This window comes from Anser brachyrhynchus, assembly GCF_964034855.1.
Source record: "Anser brachyrhynchus genome assembly, chromosome: 20".
NCBI classification, from domain to species: domain Eukaryota; kingdom Metazoa; phylum Chordata; class Aves; order Anseriformes; family Anatidae; genus Anser; species Anser brachyrhynchus.
In genome coordinates, this window is record NC_137713.1 from 727,087 (window position 1) to 745,600 (window position 18,514).

At 46.6% G+C, this 18,514-nt stretch overlaps 1 protein-coding gene and 1 long non-coding RNA gene across 8 annotated transcripts in view; one reads left to right on the forward strand and one right to left on the reverse strand.

The window, feature by feature from the left end:
• The window catches only part of WSCD1 (WSC domain containing 1), a 30,204-nt gene extending 18,821 nt beyond the window's left edge, over positions 1 to 11,383 (reverse strand). The window contains exons 1-3 of one of the 2 annotated variants that reach the window (XM_080562565.1): positions 9,707 to 11,383; positions 7,287 to 9,596; positions 929 to 1,585 (exon numbers count right to left, since the gene is read on the reverse strand). In XM_080562565.1, the coding sequence (XP_080418691.1) occupies positions 929 to 1,346 (418 nt within the window). In that variant the 5' untranslated portion in view covers positions 1,347 to 1,585; positions 7,287 to 9,596; positions 9,707 to 11,383. The remainder of the gene's footprint in view (positions 1 to 928; positions 1,586 to 7,286; positions 9,597 to 9,706) is intronic. The other variant, XM_080562564.1, reaches the window with a different exon arrangement.
• Positions 1 to 18,514, forward strand: part of LOC308180605 — a 193,693-nt gene that overhangs the window by 51,107 nt on the left and 124,072 nt on the right. The window lies entirely within an intron of this gene.

Consider the following 18,514-nt stretch of genomic DNA (forward strand, 5'->3'; position numbering starts at 1 on the left):
AGAACAGGTTCATGCTCTGCCTCGTATTAGAGTAGCTCATAAACACACGCTGTGTTTCTCTACTTTTTATTTACTGTTACATTGACCACGGAAAAAATAATCCGAGCCCCAAGGGGGATGAGAGCAGCCACAGGCAGTGAGAAGAGAAGCGGGCACACTGTCGTTGCACAGCCTTGAAGGGCTGTGAAGGCTCCCTTAAAGTAGGTGGTGGCCAGCACCAGGTGCATCTGCTGGGGGCGAGGCTGTGCCAGTGGTGCACGGTCAGATATCCCCATGGGAGCAGCACCGGGCTCCCCACAGCTTCCTGTGCCCCCACCCTGGGCTTGGGTTGGTGCCATCGCTCGTGTCAGCTTGGGGTGGCTGCGCCGTGCTTTCGTGCTGCCATCGGAGTCTGAGCACCCTGGCGGTGTGCTCAGGGCAAGCTAGGAAATGCAGTGGGGTTCTCTGAGACACCCCAGCTTTGCAGTCCTGGTTCTTTGCCTCCAGGCATGCTTTTTGCACAAGTAAAAAAAACATGCCTTTTGCATGTTTTTGGACAGGTAATTAAAAAACAAAACAAAACAAAACCCTCACTTTTAAAATTTTCTCTGTTCTGAGAAAGATAATCGGTGTTAAACAGCATTCATCTCTGCCTGCTTGAAGAGGAAATCCTTTAAATCAAGGAAGCAAATTCCACTGTCTAGGCATCCATTCAATCAACAGAAATATAGTTTTGGAGGAAGTTACAGCTCAGCGTGACTAGGGACATCAGAACGCTACTCTGGACTGTGTATGCATTTTAGGATTAGTTTGAAAGTGGTGCTGAGGCAGAAGGAAGGCGCTTCCACAGGCAGACTTTGTGATGCTCATGAGTCTGTGCCTGGAACAGACCTGGAAGGAGGTGGTTTACATGCACGCCAGAAAATGAGCCAGAGGGCAAATCCCTTACCTTTGTGTTCAGCAGTATGCTTCATCGCTTTGAGTCCTGCTGTCTGCATGGGCTCCTGATCGCTGATGAACCTGTGGAACCACCTTCTTCTCAGCTGCCTCAGCTCCGAGTTGCGGGACGTGAGCCAGTGCGGGCCGTGCCGCTGGGCCGGCGCCAGCTCCTGCAGCGTGGCCGTGCCCGCCGGCAGCCTGGGACGGGGGCTCTGTGCCGCCCGGGGGTCTGCCAGCCCAGCCCCCAGCACCTCCGGCACCAGCAGGGCCTGCCCGGCGGGGGTCCCGCGGGACCCCTGCTGGACCACCAGGCGGGTCCGCTGCAGCAGCAGGAGGCTGCCAGCCATTAGGTAAGCAGCTGTCAGGAAAAAGAGCAGAAATTGGGTCCGCCGAAGAAACTTCTGTAGCCTGAAGAAAGCTTTGGCCATGCCCTTACTGAAATGGGCCCTTCACACTTCCCGGTGGGTCCCCAGACCCCTGCCTGGATAGGTGCTGGTTCCTCCCATCAGTTCAGCCCATCACTTCGGTGCCGTCTCCCGATGTGCAGTCTTCTCTCCGGCCGCCCGTGGCCGGACCCTTGTGGCCATCAGGCTCCCAGGCAGCCGCCAGGCTGGGCACAGCCCCGGGCTGGTGCCATCGCCAAGCTGCCCACGGCTGGCGCCCACACCTGCAACATCAAGGGGAAGAGGTTCAGAGCCGCACAGAAAATGCTGGTCTTCAGGGCGACTTCCTTCCCCCTGCGCCTTTTTCTTCAGCCGAGCATTTCTGCATCTGCTGTTTATAATTGTGCACTTTAATGACAACAATCCTGTGAGAATAATTGATTAAGCAGAAGGTAGCTTCAGCTCTTCAGCATTACTTTTTTTCTTTTTTTTAAAACTAGAAATGTGCAAGAAATACCTTTAAAATGAGGTTATTTCTCTTGGGGGTTTGGAAAAAAGTTCTTTATTTTCTTTTGTCAATTGCCGACATTGCCATTCTTTGTCAGTGACTGGAACAGGCAGCCACAGTATAGGCATCTTTTTAGGAAAGTATTATCAAATTCTTTCCTTTCAGTTGAACAGTAGCTAGGCTACAAATGCAGGACAGAAGGAAGTGGGGGGGCAATTGCATCAACTCACAATAGATAAGATAATTATTAATCTCTTTCCAGCACAGTAAAGTCAGTCATTGTGTTGGAAGGCTATCTGAGGTTCTGCACGTGCATGCAGACCTGTGTGAGGTACTGTGTACATCACTTTAAAAGAAACCACAGAGATTCTGCTATGTTTAAAGTAATTTCTATTAACAAATATTGACATGTAGATGTGCATAGAAGAAAAAATCAGTGAATGTCTGGAAAAAAATATAATTCAAGTATCACCAAATAGTCCTGGCTGTTTCTGAGCTTTGCAGGCTTTAGTTCTGCTGATGTATACCACGATGGGATTGTCTGGGCAAGAAAAGATCCTTTGTGCTCTAGGGAACCTTTAACCTCCGGTAACAAATACAAGCTGGCATCTCCCCATAAGTTCCCATTTTCCCAGTCAATCACTTCTCTGTGGAGCTAGGCAAGCATTGAGAAAAGATGCAATGTTTTCCAGAAAAGAAAATATTATGGCTTTTGCTTAACTTGCAATTGGGACACACTCTTGAAATTCCCAGTCCTGGCAAAGAAATATCTGTTCTCTGTATTCCTTGTTTCCATGTCTGATTTAATTTTTTGTGGTTATTCACTTATACCTCTTTCTTAAATAGATGGCACCAATTAAAAGTCTGCACTCATTTTCTTTTTCATTTAGTTGTGCCATTTCTTTCTCTCTTAAGCAGCAATCAGAAACAAAGCTCAGAAACTTCTAGGCCAAAAATACATTAAAGCCCAGCTGAATCTTTTGTCAGTTGAGCCTGAATTCCTTTTGTGTGACCTTTCAGCATTGATTGCTAGCGGAGTTGGCACAAGGCAGTTTGCAGTTCGGGTGGTCTTAAGGACCTGATTGAGGTTCCTTTTGTTGTTGCCGTTGATTTATAGTGGTCTCAAATGTAGTATCAAAAAATATTTGATGTCTTTATCTCTGTTTCTACACTTTCTACAAGAGCTCGGTCTGACAAGGACTTATTCTCCATCCACCATACCCGTGGATCTATCAGCAGCCGATAAACTCTAGGAAAGAGGCAGTACCAAAGGCTACGTGGCAGTAGTGTGCTTTAATAAATTAAGATCATTTTCTCCACTGTAAAAGTTACCACAGCTCCCTTCTGATCAGCTCCAAAGCCAAAGAAAATGAATTGATTTACACCAGCTGAAGAGCTGACCTGTAGATTTAAATTATTGAAAATCTCTGATCAACGTTGTGAGTGCTCAGGAATTACAGTAAAAGGGTCAGGAGTACCTAGACAGATGAACAGAAAATTAGCTATAATTAGACACTGCAGATTGTTACCGTGCTAATTTATCTGAAGAAGCAGTATCTATCAGCACAGGTACCATCTGACTCACTAGTTGCTCCTAACACAGGGCTACTGGAAACTTCAGAGCTACTCCCAGTAGAGCCTGTCTAATCTAAAAGAAAGATGGGTGCGTGTATCAGCCATTTGAGATTCTGATGGGAAATTATGGTGTTCCTGGAAGCATACAGTGTTTTGAAGTAAGGCTTGGCCAGTGGAGGAGGCAGCTGCATGCCTTGGTGGCTGGCGGCTGAGCGCACTCTTCTCATTTTGCCATCTACAATGCAGAAGTATGGTGCCTCTTAATCAAATGTTGCTGCAAAGTTTCATTGGGAGATAATGATGGCTGCAGTCACGCAGGTATTCAAAAGGTTTTTTTTTTCCCCCCCTAGCAGCAAGATGAGGGTAAAGTTAACAGAGTTTCAATCATCTTTGCCCCATTGTAATTCCATATGTCTTAGCTCTTCTGGTTTACTCATAAAGTGATCGAGTTACAACGTCAAGAAATGCTTACAGCCAAAGTTCCCAAGCGTGCCTAAGTCACTTGCATTAGAAAGGAAGTGCTGGAGCAGCAGGGCAGATTTTGTCTAAGAACTGGAGCTTGGCTGGAGAAGGACCATCAGAGCTGTGCGGTAGAGGTGGCAGTGTTACGCCTGAAACTGCATCAGCAGCCTGATTCAGACCCTTTTATAGCCACTGTGCGCTCCAGTCTTTCAGCTGATTCCAGCCCAGTTTCCCCGTGTTCACAATGATGCACAGCCGAAGCAGCTTGAAGCTGCATCGTCCCCGTCAGGAGGGGGTTTGCTCAGCCGGGGCAGGCCGTGGCGCTGCCGCTGGGGCACTGCATCCCGGTGCCCAGGCAGGACCCGGCGCACGCCGCCCCCGCAGCGCGGGTGTGACGCCGCCTCGTGTGACCGGGGGGCTGGCGGCCCGCTGCGCGTCGGCATCGCTGGGTGACTGCCCGGGGCGTCGGACCTAGCTAAGGCACGAAGCAGGTTCTGTGTCCAGGCACCAAGAAATGTTTGGCGTAGCTCCTGCTGATCTGCCTGAAAGGAAGGGTTATTTATTTATTTACTTTCTAAGGAGAAACTGCCTCTGGGTCTCAAAAGGCTAACTTTGCCCTTGCCCAGTGGTTGAAAAAGTTTAAATGGTACAAGCCAATTTTACTGCAGTCAATATGACATATATAAATTACCTCCAGATGCATTCGCCCTCACTACAGTTGCCATGACAGTACATTGTAGTAAAAACCAACGAAATAAATAAGCAGAGTCTCCACCCACAGCAACTGCTGCAAATGTACAACTCAAAAATTAAATGTTGCTTTTTAGTGGTGAACTATCAAAGAGTGCTGCTGACATTTAAAAAAAAAAAAAAAGTAATTTGATTTTTCCATAAACTACGTACTGCAGTATCATCAGAGTATGCCTGAAAGAATTCAAGTGCATCACTTTTGATGATGAGATTAAAAAGGAAAGAGTAAGGAGGACATGAAGTAGTATCTGGTTATAGAAAATGTATCATATTTCTTCTTTATACAAGTTTCACGTAAAACGAATGAAGTAAAATGGAAGAGAAGTAGTCTCTTCTATTCCTATTTATCAGTTCTTATAGCCAAAGGGTTTTTGAGGGCCATATTAATAGACAGTTAAGTTAAAGTCAGTAAAATAATGAAATGATTATAGGAAGGACTTTGAGCTGGGTAATGAGAACTGTTTTACAGCAGAAAAGACCTGTAGGTGAAGAGAGAAATGAAAGGGTTAACACTGCAACAGGAGAAAATGGAAAATAATGAGCTGTGGAAAGGGTTGGTGGTTCGGCTGTGGAGGTGGCGAGCGCTGCTTCGGAAGGTATTTTGGGTGCTCTGCCTGTAGTGAGGGAAGGGTCCCACTAACGAAGTGGCGTGGCTCACAGTGAGGTGATGCCTGTTTGTGAAATGGATAATTACTTGCGGTAGCTCACTTCCATAAATTATTGAGGGCAAGAATCTGATGGAGTTCAGAGAAGCACTGAGTGATCTTATTTTATAAAATATGAATTTATTCACTTTACTAGCCACAGGTGAATTTTTAACCGTATGGAAGTCAGATAACCATTCATTTGTCTGAACGGTGGGTTTTAGCTATTTGTGCCTGGAAATTTTTGCCTGAAAACATCATTAGAAAGAATAGCATTTATGTTTTTCTGTGAGACCTCTAGTATTTCTTTTTATGGCACAGCTAGAAATACCCTGTGAGGAAACCTTGCAGTGCTGTGTTTACCAGCAGGGCTAAATGCAGCGCTAAAAGATGTCTCTTACCCCAAATTCCAGAATCTCAAAATATGTATTTGTTCTGGTCCGTTTCCTAATACGGGCAATGCTCTGACTCCTTTCACTGTCTCTGGGACAGCCGACAACTTACCAGAAAGATTCCTCTAAATCTGATGGTTACCAGGGAGGCAGAAGGGAGGTGGCTGTGTCTGCTACTCACTGCAGACCGCTCTGGACATTCGCCCTCGCCTGGTGACTTTGCATGCCATTTTCCGGAGGCTCTGTTTGGAAAGTCAAGGCCAACATCGTACTGCACAAATGCACGTATGTGGGGCGGGAGGAAAAATGTTCAAGAAGACACGATTTAAAAGTTGGGATCCTGTCAAAAATTTGCAGTTTTCATTATTCCTAAAGTTAAAGGCACCCTCAGTGCCTGCCAGTGCTGGTCCCCAGCAGGCCGGCCGCAACTGCTGATCGCGGCTGTGCTTCTGTGCGTGGCCAACGCCACCTCAAGTTCTGGGGAGGCGGTTAGAAAAGCAGCCAGGGGTGAGCTATCTACAGTCTACACCCTGTACCTTGAATGGTCTCAGCAGAGAAATGCCACATTATCCCAGTTTCCAAATCACAAGGTATGAGAGCAAAATTAAGCTGCGTGTAAAGCAGCACGTGTTGAAAGTAAGGCTGAGGAGACATGTCCTGGTACTCTACTGTCTTAAGCCAAAATACACTCAGATCAAGATATACTTTGGTGTTGATGGATTTTGACTCAGCTCCGTTGTTACTTTTTCTAGCTCCTTTAGGAAGCGTCATGCGGCATCATCTCACTAACTTAACAATGTAACTTAGAAATTTATGCGAGTGAAAGAAAAACAGGTAATTTCTGAATTCCATCACCCTTCTAAAGTTATTTTTCATGAAAAAAAAAAGGATTCTTTCAATGAAAAGTTACTGTAACATTATTTTTTCCTTTGCCAACTTAAAAACATTCTTTTCTGTGAGATAAGGTCTGTGGAGTACATAACCTGATCATTGATCTTTCTGGCAGCTACACTGCCTTGCTCAGATCAGCACCATCCAGAATCCAGTAATCCGCCCTGTGGCTTTAGACGAAGAGGCAGCAACGCCCCAGCCCTAGTACAGGCGGGCACACCTGTCCCAGCTCCACAGGGCCACGCAGGGGATGCTTGCCACCGGCCCCGGGAAACCACAGCCTGGCTGCCCAGCCTCACGCCTCTGCACCATGGCCAGAGGAAGCTTGGCCACCAGCTGCCGTGGGAGCAGGGTTGTGGGCTGAACTGCTCACGGAGGACGTGTGGCTGACTGGGCTCTAGGGTTGGGTCCAATCTTGCACAATCGTGTTGAAGGAAAACAAGCCGAATCTTGAGGATGCTTCTTTAACTCAAAAATTGCAGTTTAGGGATGTACCTGCCCAGCAGCATGGGAACAATCCCTTTCAGGGTCATTAGAGCCATGCAAAGGAGAGGACACCGCAGTGCTGCTGTGGAAAGGGACAGGCACTGTGCGGAGCGGAGGGTGCCGTGCCTTGGCCTTGCTCCCATGAGGCTGGGCTCCTGGCCAGGCACTTCTGCCAGGCCGAATGCGCGGTACCTGGCCAGCGACCGCTGAGGATGCGTCCCCGTCCCACACGGTAGCGTGCAGGCACCGTGACACCGCTCCCATGCACCCCACTCACCCCACTGTGGCTGCTCCTCACTCTTCTTGTTCCTGCCCTCCTGCCCATACAGCTGCGAAACTGGGGCGGCTTTTTTTCTTTTGTTCCAAGGCAGGACGTCTCACACACGGGAGGCAGAGGATGAGTCAGGGCCGATGCACATCCTGCATCGCCGTTCATGTGAAACCCGCCAAGTCATTCGGTTCTGCCTCTGCAGGACTTGCTGAGGGCTTGTATGAAACGCAGTGAAAGGGTTTCTTCCACATCTCTTCCCAATTGTCTGATTCAGAGCATAATTTGGCTTTTAAATATTTCTACGTACTACTCCTCCCACCCTTTCCCATCAAAATGAAGCTCATCCTCTTGGGATTTTCAGTAAAGTAATGAGGCGACCAATGAGGTTTTTCATGTTAACTTTCAGGCAGCATATCATATTTTAAAGGAATTTAACTCCTTTTATTAAAAATAAACAAAGAAACCACAAATACAAGAACACAGCTGAAGGGACCTTCAGCCTGTGCTGACCGCTGAGGCTCTCATGCGTCATGACATCTTCCCTAACGAGAGATCTGGCCTTGATATCTGGGCTTTCAGAAGCAATAAGAGCTTCTTCCAACCTAGGAAGTTTTACTTGCTGGAGGGTGGATCCATGCTGACCCTGTATCCACATGCCCCTGTTGTGACCAACTCTCTGCAGATGCAATGCTTCTTGAGCGTTGCTTCAAGCACAACGTAAGGTCTGTCAACAAACTGGAAGCAAGGAAGGAGCACCACAGTTTCTCCACAGGGTGTAGTGGCAAACATTGCAGCTTGAGAGGGCTTTCTAGCAAGTTTACTCTTTCTTCCCTCACCTGTCCTCTTCTCCTACACATGTGCTTACTACACGATTTATCAGATTGCAGAGTTGACTTGGATGCTGATACGGTGTTAAAACTGTTAAATAATGATGACTGTGATCAAGCAGAAAAAAATATTTATGCAGAAATGGCAGGGAGATGGCGAAAAATTGTGTAGTTCATAAACCATAGTCAAATCATGTTGAAAATATACACACCAACGTAGTATCCACTGCACACAGCAGCCTGTACAATAGAGGAGGTGTTCTACAGCTGATAGATAATTTGGCTTTGGAAATGAAAGGTGATAGCACAGAACAGAGCTGCAGCCTGAGTGTGCTGGGTTGTCAGTGCTAACTTGTGCAAATTTGGTCACCGCATCTCTTTTACTAGATACGCCACTTGTTCAAGACCAATTTGCTAGCATATCTAGGTGTGAATCTAGAAAATAACATTGATGAACACTGTAGCCTATGGAGAGGGATGCAGAAGGGCCTGCAGGAGGCAGCTGGTCCAGGAACGTTTGTTGTGAGACAGCACTGACTTGGAAAGTACTCCAGTGACAGCTTGTAACAGCAAGCACATCACGGCGACATGGTATTTTTTCTGAGAGTCTAATACTTTTACCTAGCTCCATGATAAAATAATGAATCAGGAGGAGTGATTCCATGCCAGTACGGAAAAGATGCAAATATACATATATACAAGCTTGCATTTTATCTGTATGTACATACACATGTATGCGTGTATGCGTTTTGTACATAGAGGGATGTGTACTCAAAAGATAACCGCAAGCACATGCAGTCTACTGTAATCATTCACTGACAATCTGAGCCTGATCAGCAAACAGTATTCTTGAACCCAGAATGTATTTTGAACAATGATAAACCATACATGTATAATGTACATCCCTTTGATATTAAGAACTCAAACACCCAGCAGATGATGCTGTGTGCACAATTAAAAACAAACAAACAACAACAAACAGACAATATGGTTCTGTGGCTATAGGTTGAAGTTTTCCAAGAGCTTGTTGTAAAAAATATACTGTGTATTGATTTTTGCCTTATCCCATCGTAGCTAGAGATCTTATCCTGTGGGCAAGGTAATTATTGAAATTAAAATAACATGTAGATCTGTACCTAGAACATAGGTATTTAGGAAGTGTCTTTCATAAAACCCTCAGCCCCAAATCACTGCAACATCCACCCACTAAAAATCCTTAGTCTATTTAGCACAATGATGCTTCAGAAACTGTTTAGAGAAACAGCCTTCTAGTCTGCTTCAGCAGGCTCTGTGACACAAACACACACCTGCATCATCCGTTCCTACTTTTCAAGTCCAGTATTTTGTGGATGCTCGGAAAAGGGCATCTCGACAGTAAACCGCAATCTTTACAAATAACGCAGCTAAGCCTCCTGTTCTTAGATGGCACGGGTACATGTAGCAGACCAGGCAGCCATTCAGACCGCAGCGTATGTTCACAGCCCAGCGCCTGCGAAAAGTTGTCCGGTTATCGCTCGCGTCAAGGCCGGCAGGCAAACGGCTCGCGGGAGCAGGTAACGCGACCGGGTACGAAAAAGAGGAGAAAGAAAAAAGCCTCACCTTTCTTTTGCGGCCAAGGAACTCCCGGCGTAGTGAGGCGAAGCCCCAGCCGATCCGGCGGAATGTCCCCGGGAGCCGGGACGCGTGTCTGGGAGGCGGCCGAGCCCGGCCCCGCTCCTGCCCCGCGGCCGCGGCCCCGCCGGGCTCGGGGCTCCGGGGGCTCGCCCTTGGCCGGGCCGGGCCGGGGCCGCCAGCCGCAGCCGGCCCCCGGCGCTCCGTGCGGCTGCCTTCCTTCCGTCTGCGGGAAGCGGCCCCTCTCCTACGCCTGCCTCGCGGAGGGGCTGTGCGGGCTGCGGCCGCTACGGGCGCTTGCGGCTCTCCCCGCAGAACGTGTCCGCGCGTCTGCCTGAACGCGCGGGTGGCCGCAGGGGCAGGGCGCTGAGCGGCGGCGCGGCCCCGGCGCGACCCGCTGAGCGGAGCGGAACCGGTGTCGTTCCTCCGTGCCTCTTCCCGCTGGGGGCAGCCCCTGCCGGGGCCGCTCCTCCGAGCTCAGACCCCTTCCCCCAGGCCGGGGGGGGCGGGCCACCCGTCCCGGCAGCTCCCGGCCCCGGCCGGCGGCCTCGGGCAGCGGCTCCTTAGGCTGGGCGCGGGCGGGGGGACGCGGATGGTTCGTAGGCGTGAGAGCAGAGCGGCGCTTCGCCCGCCGTCCTTAGGGCTGGCTCATCTGCCGCGTTCACGGCAAGGACGGGCTCCTTTCTGCTGCTGGTTCGCGTGGAGAGCTGTCGTTTTGTAATTAAAGCATCTGCACCTAAGCGGCAGTAGGCTACGCGCTTATAACTGCATGTGGTTTTTGAGGCACCTCGTAGTCTTTGTATGTTTAAATCCGACCTGCGGAGATACGTGTCTCCAAGCTAAATTCGGATGCAGTTATCTGGACCGTGGTTTACTTCCTGTGGTTAGGTCAGTCGTGTCACGCCGAAAGCCGGCGCTCTGCTTTGTTGGGATCTGAGAGGGAAGAGGTGGTTCAGATGCCTTGGGGGGCTGCTGCTGCTTCCCATCTGCATGCGGCACAGTGCTTACCTGTCCTGCCAGCCCGAGCATTTCAGTGACCGGTGGCTGGTGGAGTTGCTCAGATTGCTTTTCTCTCTCTCCTTGTTTGGAGGATGTCTTCTCTTACTTTCCTTTAAAAGCAAACAAATGCAGGAACTTCTATTTCTGGCTACAGAATGTGGGAGAATAATCTACAGTTGTAGTGGATGAAGGAATTTGCACTTCTGATGTGCTGCTTTTATTGAGGGTCAGATCTGTGACGCCCACAGAAATACAGAAATCCCCTCTGGACGTGGCGTGGGACCAGGTGGCAGGCACTCAGCTGGGGCAGCGCCAGAGCCCGCGCCCGGCAGCGGGAGCAGAGCCCGGCTGCTGCCATGGGCCCAGCACCAGGTGCGGCCGCTGTCCGGGCATCGCCTCCTCGCAGGGCGCTCCGTGCCTCGCCGCTGTTCCCGTTCCTCCTGGGCAGCGAGGGGAGCGGTGAGGCAGGGACCAGTGCCTCGGGCACACCCGGGCCGTGGGGGTCTCTTCCCAGCTCTGCCTGCAAGGCGCCAGCAGACCCTGGGAAGCCGCACGGTGCCTCGCACCGCGCACGCAGCCCTGCCCTGCGTGCCCCTCGTGTGCCCGCCTGCAGTGCGGCTCACGACAGAATTCGACAGTGTAAGATGCTAATGGTAGCTGCGAATACGTTTGGCCGCAAGCTATGCCTGTCTTTGCCTATGGAGAAAAAATGCCAGTTGCTGACAGAAGATCCTTCTGTGAACAAATTTGCAGTAGTTGCAAATAGTTGTCATATACAGAAATTCAGGAAGGAAATATAAAGAGTTTCAAGCTGTTACAGCATTCACATAAATCTGATGATCCTTCAGACTTGATAAGATGTGAAAATGAATAGCTAAAATAGTTTTGCTCTTAGCAAACATTTTCTGGGACTTAATATGTTGATAGGACTTCAATTGTACAGTGATTTTTTATTGAATTATGAATAAGAGAGAACCCTGGGATTTAGCAATGTAACACTGCAACCCATCCAACCTTTAAGTTGTGTATACAGCTTTAAGGTTGCAAAAGTCTGAAATTAATTTAATTTTACAGAAATAAAATTAATCAAATGCTTAATGTAATAATATTTTTAAATGTTATGTTGGGTTGAGGCCTAAATCGATAGGACTACAGGAACCTGCCCAGGTGAAGCAGTGGCAGGAAATGAAGTTCAACATGATCAGTACAAATGAAACGATGCCAAAAATGTTCCAGACCCCAGATTTGCACTATGGAGTATCAGCAGCATGACACATGCCTCGAGGCAATGGCATCGGGCTGACCTTGAGCTGCATACAGCAGTGCTGTGCTAGTTTGTTCGAGACCCAAACCAGCACCATTGTTTTAGGATCTTCAAGGAAAGCCAAAGGAGGTAGGGCTGTAACCCAGGGCCGGAGGTAACACCCGTCTCCCTGGAGTCACTGCAGTGGAGCGTCAGGGAGCGTTCTGTGCCCCTGTTGGTGTTGCACCACGCCACCCACAGCAATATCCTGTGAGCTAAACAGCAAAATGCTTTCCCGGTGCTTTCCCTGAGCTCCCCAGCAGGACCCTTGTTGCTCTGTCATTCAAGTGCAGCCTTGGGTAGGTTTTCATTTGGTAAATGGCTCCCACAGCATAATTTTGGGAAAATTAATATTTTTATTTTTTTTTTCAGCAGACTTGCTTTTCAGTGTAAATATTTTCCCCCTTGTAGTCGAGAGCTGTCCTGCATGCAATGTTCTGCAGGCCCGGAGCTGGGCGTTCTGCTTTGCACCCACCCCAAATGCTGCTTACGCAAGACACATACAGCCACACCTTAATAGCATCCACTTTTTTTTTTCTTTTTTTTTTTCCTAAAATATTTGACCTGGTCACAGCTAATTTCTGCAGCCTTTCCAAAGGTTTGTGATGCTCCACACGGCCCAATAGGAAGAGGCATAGGCAGTGCCCTGGGAGGTGGCTTAGGGATGGGCTCAACCACACTGCTCGCGCCGCTCAGGCGTGGTGCCCTGTGTGTGCAGGGGCTTTCTGTACACAGGTTCCTTGGTTAATTGAATTTAGTTACATGTGCAAAAGACAATTTCAAAGCTTATTTTATTGTTTCACTGTAGCTTACCTGTTGGGGGTAGACAAGCAGTTGGTAAACTCTTTGGAATTGGTGATGTTGATTGTCAGTGGGAGCCTTGAAATCTCAGTTCTGTGAAGATAGAAATTATAAAGTAGTTTCAGTTAAACAAAACAAGGCATTCATAACTTAAAGTGAGGTTGTCTACATAGGGCTTGCAAAAGGTTAATTAAGCCATCTGAATTGAACCAGTGTATGCTTTTTTTACAAGGCCACCAGATTAGATGCCACTGTGAAGTGCTTTCCGATCACCGTCCTCAGCACTGGGAAGACCTGCATTACATCGGACAACACTCTCGCTTGTTTTGGTTTTGGTTGTTTGTCTTTTTTTTACATAGAGTTGCTATTTTGTGAGCAGATAGTTAACAAATCTCTCAGTAATCTGCCTGGCAAATGACATTAATTCTACTCTCTTTTTGTACACGGGTAACGAATACAGATTAAATCCATGGCAGCTTTGGGGAGGCCATTTTAGCAAGAATGCTTTGCATCTTGCACAAAACATCTATATATCGAATCTGCAAGGTTTCCTCTACCCTTTGATGTGTTGGTACTTCATGTTTTCTGGAAGTCGCAATTATCTTTCATTCCACATTGCTCACGTCTGCTCTGTTTTGTTATTAATATGCTATTATATGGAAAAAATACTAATCAATAGAACATTCCAGTTGAGAAAAGAGCAGGACAGAACTCTGTGCTTTTTTTTCTATGCTCTGATGTAAATCTGAAGTGATTTCTATAAAGGTGGTGGGAACCACTCCAGATCTGCACCTTTGTATATGAGGAGAGCAGGCTGGTGAATTCAGGAATGTGGAGGTGGATGATGAAAAACATGAAGCTGTTTGAAAAAAATAAACAATCATAAGGTTAAATGTAATGGGAAAACGCTGTCTTTTCTGGTAGATGGAAAGGAAGCTGAGCCAATCAACTACAGAGTGAAAACTAGAGGTGGTCTTAGGAATTGAAAGTCTTTTGTAAACTCATCAACAGCACTTAGGTTTTCCTAACCTCAATTATGCCGGATACAAAGCCACCGACGTCTGAATTTCAGTTAAATCCTAAGAGAAGGTACTGTTTTTGGCTTCTTATCCTTACACATGTAGCCTAAATCTTTATTTCTCACGGCTTCAATAAAAGATAAGAGAGGACTTTCTGGGGCTGGGAACAGAGCTGTAACAGGGAAAAATTACTGTAGAAGACCTCTGCAGGAACCAGGAAAAGCATTTGAATTTTTATGAGGTGACTGGCTGAGATGAGCCTGTTTCTGCTGTTGATTATACTAAATTATACTCTCAAACATGGGTGAAAAAGACACACAGCATTTTGTCTGAGATGCTACCAGTAACTTGAGGGACCCAGGTTCAGATCTTAGCTTGACCACAAACTCATTATGTGATCCTTACGATAAGGAGTCTAAATGACTTCTAGCATCTTTTACAGATTTCAGAGAGAGAGGGAAGCCTAAATACCTTTTACAGTCGTAGTCATAATCTCTCCACTTCCTGTTTTCTCATCTGGTTAATAATACTGCTTTTCTCTCATTCCTGGGGATTTTTTTCGTGCTTTCAAGGAGCAAAGACAAATCTTGTGACTTGTTCTGCCTCAGAGTTGCAGAGGTGATCACCTCTGTTTTACTGCAGCTGGGTAATCCGTTGCGGCTGGAGGGATTGGTGGTTTTAACATTTTGTTTACAGGTACTGGTTAAATGCCTTAAAGGGAAATATCTGTTCTGTGCTAGCACAGTCTCGAGTATGGCAATGCAAACTCATCGCTCTAAAGAGTGAGCACTGAATAGCATGCCAGGCTTTAAGGTGATGGTGAATAATGGGCCTTCAGCATCCATCTGCATTAGCTCCGGTGTATTACCACCCTCTGCTCAGTCAAATAGGACTGCTGGGAATACATACTGTTCAGAAGAGCTTAAAAATATGACGTACTAAATGAGAAAAGGCATGTGTAGTGTTTATTATGAAGAATGATGTGTAAGATTGTTTCACGTGTTTTCAGGCTCAGATTTACAGTGCATTATTCTTGTGTTACTCACTATTTTCTCATCCCTGTCATCCCGTTGTCTATAGAAAAGTTGTACCCATGCAAATGCCTGTTGCGGCTCTTGTTAAATTAAGAGCGAAATGGATTGGGTCATAAATTCAAAACACAAACTGATGTTTTATAAGGGAAAAGTAGTGTGAAAAGGAAATTTAAAAAGCTAAGCAGGATGCACTCATGGGAAAAAAATGTTTAACAATGCTAAGAGAAAAGGAGCAAAAACTGGGAAAATAAAGCATATATCTGTTACGGTCACGCTGTAAAATCAGTCATTTGATGGAATGAGCAGAAGTTGGAGGCATTCTGCGTCTGAATAAAATCCTGAGCACTTTGCTTCTCTGCTTGATGGCTCTGCTTCATTGTTACACAAAATACAGCACAGAAATTGTGAAACAAGTGGCATTACTTTTAGAATCCTGTTGTGGAAGCAGTTCTTGTGCTAAATGACTCAAACTTTCAGTCACTTCAGAAAACAGTCTCAACTGTTCAAGTAAGGATCAGTTCAGGGAAGACACATGTTTTGTTGGTGTCATTTCAAGAAATGATCTAAAACTCTGTGTGGTTTTGTAAATTAATATAATGTGAAAAATAATTTTCCTGTCCTTTTTATTTAATAATCATAAATGCTCAGGGATTAGGTATTCCATGGAATGCCTACATAGAATTTTCAGTTATTTCATGAAATGACTAAGCGAAACAGCCATTTATTGCAGTGGTTGACAATGTAATTCTTTTTCCAGAATAGTTGGTTTCATAATACAAATGCATTATTATGCATAGTATAGGGAAAACTATCAGGTTTAATAAAATTATTGGCAAACTTACCAAAGATTTTGGAGCAATTGATATGACAACAGTCATGCAAAGTATTTGTTGAAGACTGTGCAGATCAGAGAAGAATCTTACATTCCTAAGATGTCCGTCAGAATGTGCTTTAGATGTGAAGAGAAAGGCAGGTGCTACAATGGTGCTAATCTGTATAGCAATACTGCATGGCTATAACGTGCAAAGCTGTAGCATAGGATGTTGTGCGGTTGCATCTGACCGAGGTCATGCTGCAGCGTGGTTCAGAATGGTGGCAGCTACTGGAAGATGCCGCACGAATCTGCCCATCTGGGTCCACAGTTTCCTCTTGCCTGCTATCCGTGCTGCTCAGGTGGGTCGCAGTTTTGGAAGCAGCTCTAACATTTGGGGTCTGAAAGGACAGATGCTGTGCCCAAAAACAAGTGCTGGAAGGAATGATCCCTTAACAGATACATGAATCATAGAAACACGGAATATCCTGAGTTGGAAGGGATCCAGAAAGATCATCAAGTCTGACTCTTGGGTCCCTGAAGGACCACACGAAAAATCAGACAATGTGTCTGAGGGTGTTGTCCAAACATTTCTTGAACTCCGGCAGGCTCGGTGCCATGACTGCTGCCCCATGGAGCCTGTTCCAGTGCCCAACCACCGTTTTGGAGAAGAACCTTTTCCTGATATCCAAGCTGAACCTCCCCTGTCACAGCTTCAAGCCATTCCTGTGGCTCCTATCACTGGTCACCAGAGAGCAGAGATCGGTGCCTGCCCCTCTGCTTCCCCTCGTGAGGAAGCTGTAGACCGTGACAAGGTCTCCCCTCAGTCTTTTCTCCAGGCTGAACAAAAAAAGTGACTTCAGCTGCTCCTCATACATCTTGCACTCCTCACACCTGTTGCAATGAACAGAACAAAAAGGATAAGACAAGGGTCTTGAATGTGTTCCTAGTGTCTAAGCGGAGGTGAAATAACATTGCAAATAGAAGAGATGTAATAAGGAATAGTCAAGTTAATTTCCAAATTCTGAAGGGATTTGAAAGGTGAAAGTAGACTTTCAGCATCAGTGAGGATTGCTGCAAATACAGCTGTTCCTATTGCTGCTCAATGTCCATTGAAAGACTGAAGTATGCCGTGAAAAATAAAAACAAACAGGAAAACATGATGATTTTTGTCAGGATGTTGCAGGACTAAAGGTCATTATTGTTTTGTTTCACAGCTTTAAAATGACATACCATAAAATAGCAAGAGGAAGCTTCAAAATAAACAAAAAGTGGTGGTGGTTCTTTGCGTGTGGTTAAGCTGTGCAGCTCCTTACTGCCTCAATGATCATCATCTAACACTAGCACAGAAACGTGGAACTGGTTTGGTTCAACTGAAAAGGGGAAAGATTTGTAGAAAGCAGCTACTTGTGTATATGGTTTAGGAGCAAATTTGCTTTGAAGCAAGCGGATGTGAGGCAATTGTAGCAGGCTGGTGGCAAGCTTTTGAAAATTAAGAGAGGGGGATTGTGTTGCACTTGTGAACTGGTTGATGTTCTCTTACTTCAGGCGTACATTATGTTGTGTTACGGTTTTTGTCATGTTTCATTTACACTCTTATAAGTTCCACAGATATTTAAATATTTTTTGATGAAGTGCCAACTACACAGATGGCAATTGCACATACGGCTGCACAAGGAAGCGATGGTGGTGTGGTTAGCATCCCTGGGAAGAGAAATACAACTGGTGGAACAAAAATGAGATGACTACATGGCTTTTCTGCAGCATTGACAAGGAACAAGACAGCTATGTGTTGTCGGTGGAGAGGAGAGGATTCAAGGGAATCAGCTGCAGGTGCAGTTTGGAGCAGATAGCCACATGAAGGTGATTTCTGGGATAGGACTTACTGTTAGCTTTGCAGTAAAAATCAACATTTAGCCGATCTCTGCTGGTCTTCATGCTTGCAGCTTCATGCAAAAGCAACTAAATAGAGGGAATCACTTGAACTGACCTTTAAGAGACGATGGTGATGCAAAGGAATTATTTTTAAGTGGCTGTAAAAAGTAAATTTGCTAATAGCACTGCTCAAAGATTCAGACCCAAAGAACATAGCAATACTTCTGTTTTGGTAATCTATTGGACTTCGCAATATGTGCTTGGAAAACATATGTTTTTATGAACCCATAATCTTTGAGGTGATTTGAATGTGATTTTGGGGCTAACAACCTTAATCATAAGAGATTGTCTCTGGTGTAGCACAACCAAAGGGCAAACTATGAAGCAAGTTACTGGATTTAATGGTCTGTATCATACAGGAAGCCAGAATAAGTGGTCATCATTCTTCTGGGCCTCAAAATCTGTGCCACACTTCTGGTTACACCTCCTCTAGTCTTCTCTGTTCTGCCCACGTATTTCTGGTGGTTCATGACGTCCACCTCTCCTTGCCTCAGCAGAAGTGCTTTAACCTGGTAGGGTGGCCATGTGTCAGGGCAGCTGGGATGCACAGGGGCTGCGAGCCCCCTCCTGTATCGCATCTCTGCACCGGGGCCAGCAGCACCAGCCACGCCTGAGCCCAGCAGGATCCCACTGCCGCTCTGCAGTGTGTGCCGGGGTCCTGACCATGCCTCGGCTCTGTGCTCAGCCCAGGTCATCCCGCTGTGGGCCAAGGAGCAGAGTGGGGGAGCTGAGGCAAAATGCAGGGCTCGGCTCGCTGGGAGTCCTGGTCTCGGATGGGTAAACACCCACGTTTGTGACCACACGTGGACTAGAAGAAAACCATGAATGTACATTTCTTCCTGGTGTTGTGTGTCTAACTGAAGGTTCCTTTGTGCTAGGCTCAAGGGAGATGGA